Genomic DNA, 6,886 nt, shown 5'->3' on the forward strand with positions numbered 1-6,886 from the left:
AAAAATGATTTTTTTTTTTTGTAAAAACTGGAAAAAAAAGAAGAAGAAACTTTACTAAATTAGTGGACTACTGGTGCATTAGTTTAAAAAAACAAAAATATTTTGTAAAATATTTTTTTTAAGTTTTACAAAAAGAATAATAATTATTTTTAATTCAGCATTGACCTAACGGTCAAAGGGCATAAGTGAACCAAAAAAGTGGATGGAAGGGTATTTTTAGCCCAATAGGTGAATGAAGGGTATTTTTAAACCTTTTTCAATAGTTTAGGGGCATTTTGACCCCTTTTCCGTTAATACAATAAAAGTTGGTTAATATCAATCTATCAAACATGAATTAATTTATTTAAGAATGTAACAACTAGTAAAAATTGAGTTATTCAACTTACAAAAAATGCCAACATCTTCATATATATATATAGAGAAGCTACCGAGAAAATTTGCTTCCACAATGTGAACAATTTTATTCCTTACTGTAAGCAGGGAATATAAATAAATCAAAGACTAAATATGGCTGAAATATTGTGTTTTATTGAAGTAATCAAAAACAAATTGAAGCTGTGAATACAAGGCATAAAGTCTAGTATATACATTTAAAATATGTTATAGCCAAACTTTCAGCCTATATAGCCCTAATTCTTATTCCCACACTTCATTTGAACAGCCAATGTCTTGAAAATATTAGGGCATGGGTCCTTGCTCGGCTCGTCATATACTTCTCTCTCAATTGGAATTGTGCATGTATTTTTGCCTAAGCAATGTTGTTCTACAACTTTGAGACTATTGATAGAAGTGCAATTTCCATTGTACAAGTTTCCACATGCACCATCTGGATTACCATAACTAGCAAACTCAACTTTCTCAATGATTTTGTTATCAGGACAAGTTAAGTGTGCTCCTGACTTGAGATCTTCCACGACCGCGACGAAATTAGTACCGGATCTTTCCCATGATTTGACATGAGGAGGATGGTATTCGGTAATGATACTGCAGATTGTGTCTCTGTTTACTGTTTGGACTTCAATGGTTTCAGGGTGACCACCGGTTTCCTCAAAGATGACTAGGAGATTGTTCGTTGGTTTCAAGAAAGCTCTTGGAATATGATACCTGAAATATCATACGTAAAATATGTTATAGGACTGTTTAGAGATTTTTTTTTTAATTTATGTGACTTTTTTACGGATATATACTTACTCGAACTGAGTGGGTTGTCCAAGAGGGGAGAGGAAAGATGACCAATAACGACCAAGGCTATTACCATTGACCCACATCATACCCTTTTGCATTTTGTCCATTTTCAAGGCCACTGGGTTGTTGCCTTCTGGGGCATCAAAGTAGGTCTGCATCCCAAAAGAAAATAAATTTTCAGATAAAGAAAGAGCCGAATAAATACAGGTAACTGTTCGTAAAAAGTGAGATTAATAACCTAAAAATAAAAGAATATTACTTGACTTCAGTGCTTACCTTATACCAAGTAACAGCTCCTTTAGTAGGACCATTTACAGGAGTCCATTTTACTTTCTTTGCACCCTCTTCAGTAAATAATTGCTCTTTTTCTCCAAATACACCAACCTGTTAAATGGCCATCAATTATTTTGGTTAATTATCAGTTGAATTTATACCTTTTTAGGTTATATTTGTCAAAGATCAAATAATTGAATATCATTATGTAATATTATATGTTTTTTTTACCTCATGTCCCCAGTTGTTTTGGGTTATATCGAGTGTTCCAGCCATCAAACCTTGAACGGTCACACCTCTGGGTCCAGCAAACCTCTTTTCCATGTAGGCTCCACTATTCTGCATTATAATAAATTCCCACGAATAAATGATAAGTAACATATTACATAACAGGTTATATATTTTGCTTATTTTCTCAATATTGTGAAAGAAAGTACCGGGAAGCCAACTGTCTCGGCCAAAATTGAGATGGTGTTGGTTCCAGGTTTCAAGATGACAGGCTTTTGGAAAACAAAGCTCTTCTCGATGTTGTTACCATGTCCAAACCCTGAGTAAACAATTTTTATATTATCAGTGCGATTTAACAAGCTATAGCATACAATAATATGGTCAGTGTACAAAACTTAAACTCGTTCCAATATCAAGAATCAACGTACCAACAAATTCGCCATTAACAAACGCAGACAATGCATGTCCCATACTTGCGATTTGCAGGACGGGGAGGATATCAGGTCTCATAGGCAAGTCATGGCGTTCAAAGTTGATGCTATTATCATAACAAATTCAACATTAGAGTAAACTCAATTTGATTAATTAAGATAATAAAAGACATTAACAAGAATAACAATGAACTTTAATTATAATTACCTTGTACTGTACCAAGCATAATCTGAGGTATCCTTTGTTAAACTATAAAGTTCCAAAGGTTCCCTGTTCTTAAGTGACAAATCACTAATGGTTGGGACTTTTTCTTGGTACATTTCCCATTTAAGATTCTTTGCTTTCTCTGATGGGAGGAAATTCCTTGAATTATGTTGAGAGACAATCTGTTTTCCAAAAAAAAAAAAAAAATTCAATGTAATTTTCAGATTGAAATTATAATCTACTTTTTTTTTTTTTTTACTATGTAGTATATTTACCGTTTGAGTGTTGTAGACAACAGTCTTGCAATCAGGGAGAATGCTAACGGATTTCTCAGGTAAGTAATATTCTTTACCCCTGAACTTAATTGTGGCAGGTAAAGTTGTGTGGTTGTTGGTTAAAAATGCAGCACAATCAGTTCCAGCCTTCTCATAAACTGTAATCTGTAAAATAATATTTAAGAAGTAATTAATGAGATTTTTATCAGTTTTGAACAAAATTTCTTAAATTTAGGGTAAATTAAGAATGCAAATGCTTTTAATTAATTACCTCAAGATCTTGGTTAATCTTTTGTACAGAGGGAGTTCCCCAAAGGAGAGCCCTTCTTGATAGTCTTAAAGCTCTGTGCAAATCTCTCAAATGACTCCATTTTGGTTCCCTATACAAACCTGAAATAATATAATAAAAATATCTATAAGTTAAATATTTTGAGTGTGAATAAGTCCTTGTGATTGTTATACTTTTTATACCGTCAGTGCATAAAATGGTAACACTAACCAAATTCGTCGAGGGGAGCTTCGTCATAATAACGAGTTGTAACGAAAGAAGAGCTAGTTCTTCCATAGTTGGTTCCACCATAGTACTGAAAATTAACAAGAAGGAAATTAATTTTAAGCCATTTTTAAAAAGTTAATGTATGAGAAAATAATAAAAAGAATATATATGTACCATGTAATAGTTTGTAAGGGTTCCGTTTTTAGCAAAGAAACGAGCTACAGAAAATGCAATATCTTCTGCTGCTCTTTGTGATGGTGGGTCTCCAAAAGTCCTATATCTGCAAATCATTTTTTTAAATATTAGAATTTAGACATAACATTACAATTTTATTAGACTTATAAAAATAAAAAAAAATAAAAAAAGCTCATATACTTACTGGGCAGTCCAATTTTCAGTCCACAAAGAAGGTTTGTTGGGACCATTTGGACCTGTGAAAGTATCTGCACAATGCCTTCCATTGCAAGTGTTGATCTGTGGAAATAAATTGAGAAAAATGGAAAGAATTATTATATTTTAACTATCATTTTATTTGGTTATTCATCTGAAAAAAGTAGTCCGGTGCACGAAGCGTTCAAAACGCAGGATCGTGTGATGCAAGCATTAGTTGCTGATTCTACAGCTCGAACTCGTGACCTATAGGTCACACGGAGATAAACGTACCACTTGGGCAGGGGCATCCTTTTGCTTGCACATGATCCATGGGACACCATTGTATAATCCAGTAGCCATGTTAGCAGCCCAATCTACATATTTCTTCCCATTGTCTCTGTATGCTAGTTGTACATTGTTGTACTCGTTTTCGATCTGCGTTACAAGACCACATTAGTATATGGTGCCTGATATACAAGTCATAGCGTAGTTTGTACATATATGAACTGTTGAATCTCTTTGAAAGAGACTTGTATTGTCGCGGCAAAGGTGTCTCAAAAATTGATTTAGGTTACATTTCTGAATTTCATCACGTGTGATATTCTTAAAATTTCCTTGTTAGAATTCCTGGTTTCGCCAATGTTGATATACACACCTGAGCCATGATGATAGGGCCTCCTTGGGGAGCAAACAACTTCTCCTTTTTCATCAGATCAATGACCATCTCTGAGTACTTTTTCATGTGGTGCTGCGACAAAGAAATAAACAATTTAAGAGTTGTTAATTAAAAGCCAGTTAATTGTCTGTAATTATTAAAGAGCATGCAAATTAAAATGTGATATACGTACGATGAATGGTTCGTTATAAGAACGGAATGTGATATTTGGAACCTCCCTTAGCCAGTATGGGAATCCTCTGTAGTGAATAAGCCATAATTTAGCAACTATAGTTAGGAACAAAATAATAGGTCAAAATTGATGGATTTATATATACCCTTGATTCCATTCAGCCTCAATATATGGTCCAATCCTGAGAGTTACATACAAGCCTTGTTCACCAATTGTCTTGATGAATTTCACCAAGTCATAATTTCCTTCAAAATTGAACTGCAAATTCAAAGGGAAAACAGTTTAACCATTTTGATCTCCTTGTGCACAAGATTGAAATATAATGTTCACATTTGAAACATTGATGTTGATTACCTGGCCTTGAACGGGCTCGTGAATATTCCAGAAGACATAAGTCTGGATTAGGTTCAGACCTCCTTCCTTAGCTTTCCTGATGATGTCTGGCCACATCTGCACATTCCGTCACAATACAGTTTTCATTACCAAATGTAGAATCTTGAATTTGTTGATTCGAAATATAACGTGATCTTATTGTATGTATACATATTGATTTTCAAGTTACCTCAGGAGGCATACGAGGATAATGAATGGAACCAGAAAAGAGCAATTCCCTTTCCCCATTGACGATCATTGAACGACCATCATAGGTAACACCTTTAGTTTTTTCACCGATTGCAGAAGAAGCCAACAAGGAGAGAAGGACTAACGACAGTAACCGACTTGATATCGCCATATTGTTGTGTATTTTTTAAAAAAAAATTATTACGATGAGTGAAAGTGCAAGGACAACAAAGGAAAAGAAGACGGAAAGCTAAAAGGCACCTCTTCCTTATACGGGAGGAGGTACCAAAGTAGCTGTCTTGATTTCTCTTGTAATGTCTAAGTTTTGTTCCAATTTATAATGATCATGTTGGGATATGTTTAAGGCTTAGAGCAATTATAGGCTTAGCCCCCTCTCTGTTTGGATCCAGAATTAATCAACGTCCATTAATGAATGGTTGTAATTTAATGTTGTTTTTAACGAAAAACTACTTCTTGGAGAATTCTTCCACCCTCCATATTTTTCTCATATACTAGTCTCTCTGCACGTGTATTTCTTATCATTTATTATCTATATAAGTACCAAAAAAGGTTGATGTGTATATACTTGGAAAATATTTGATTTTATTATAATTACAAATTTAAATATACCAAAAGGCAGCATTACTCGGTAATTTTAAGACCTCTTATTGAATAAAGTAGAATGACATACTCTCCGACCAACTCTATCTCGGTACTTCTCGCCATCACGCTATTGATTAAACTTTGCTATATCTCACTTATGAAATTTAATTGCTTCAATAGATGGTGTAGAAAGTAGTATTTTTTCATTAACTTTATTTTTTTTATACTCTTCAGCCATAATAATATCAATTATGTATTGGCATAATTGTCTTCTCAAGGTTGGTTGCTTTTCACTGCAAGAATATTCAAGCCTCGCTTTTTCTATTTGGATGCATGCGTCATGCATAAAATTCAGCTTCATCATATACAACTGTAAATATATAATTTTTTTTATTTATACATCAATAAGTGTTAAGAGTTAGAATCTCATTGGTGGATATATATATGAAACTTGAATTGTGAAATGAGTCATTCTTAATATACTGAATAAAAATTTGGTAATCAAGTAAGATAAAATTAAAAGAAAAGGGCCATATATTTTTCAATAAAATCTTAGAGCTTGTTCTGGTCTGGACGTTGTCATGGTCTTTTCTTCACATTAGTTTATCACAACAAGGAATTCTTCTTCTCTCCCTATTTAACTTTAGACAAAGGCTACATAAATTCGATAAAGAAACAATTATAAGATGTAAATTAAAATAAAAACAAATAAAGGAAAAAAGCGAAGAAGGAATTGACACATTTATCAAAATAATTGCTTTGTCCTTCAGCTTATTTGAAATAATTTAGCTGTAGTAAAAGTATATTATCCCAATTTGTAAGAAGTATATTGTCTATGTAACTTTAGAAATGCAAAAAACTAAAAGCAATAGAACATGAGCTAACAGAATTATTGGTAAATATATGGATAATTTCATCTTTCTCAAATATATATTGAATTTTGTCTGCAAAAGCAAGAAGCAAATAATAATAGAGTTTTAAGTCATATGGTAACATCTTTCTTCGGAGATCCATATTTAAAGATATTTATGCTATAATTTTTTTTTACTACAAAGCTTTTTTAAATTTCATTAGAGTTGTCTTGTTATCTTGTTTCTTAGGAAGAAGCTTGTCATACATTAGAAGTACAACTGAAGAAGAAATAGTCAAATCTCCGCGATCCATCGTTCATATACCCATACAAAACAATAAATATATGCCTAGCAGTAATTCTTTCAATTTGTTTTGTCTATTTATTTGTCTCTTGGCTTTATTTTTTAACTGCATATATATTAATTTGAAAGGAGAAGGTCCAAAATTGCCTCTCTACTTTGGCATATTATTTACTTCTGCCACCCGTTATACTTTTCGTCCAAATCTATCCCTACCGTTAACAAAGTTTGTATAATTACCCCTAACCCTAACGTCCC

General features: G+C 32.9%; 1 protein-coding gene across 1 annotated transcript; it reads right to left on the reverse strand.

The window, feature by feature from the left end:
• Window positions 1-408: 408 nt before the first annotated feature.
• LOC109213684 (beta-galactosidase 13-like) lies at window positions 409-5,188 on the reverse strand. The gene is made up of 18 exons (XM_019377518.1): window positions 4,876-5,188; window positions 4,668-4,763; window positions 4,459-4,571; window positions 4,314-4,380; window positions 4,121-4,213; window positions 3,757-3,900; window positions 3,473-3,567; window positions 3,268-3,373; window positions 3,097-3,181; window positions 2,869-2,987; window positions 2,598-2,762; window positions 2,326-2,504; window positions 2,115-2,224; window positions 1,896-2,005; window positions 1,690-1,797; window positions 1,462-1,569; window positions 1,192-1,337; window positions 409-1,104 (listed from the first exon to the last, which is right to left on the reverse strand). The coding sequence occupies exons 1-18, from the start codon at window positions 5,044-5,046 to the stop codon at window positions 630-632; spliced, it is 2,490 nt and encodes an 829-aa protein (XP_019233063.1). The 5' UTR covers window positions 5,047-5,188; the 3' UTR covers window positions 409-629.
• Window positions 5,189-6,886: the final 1,698 nt, after the last annotated feature.

This window comes from Nicotiana attenuata, unplaced genomic scaffold (genome assembly GCF_001879085.1).
Source record: "Nicotiana attenuata strain UT unplaced genomic scaffold, NIATTr2, whole genome shotgun sequence".
NCBI lineage: Eukaryota > Viridiplantae > Streptophyta > Magnoliopsida > Solanales > Solanaceae > Nicotiana > Nicotiana attenuata.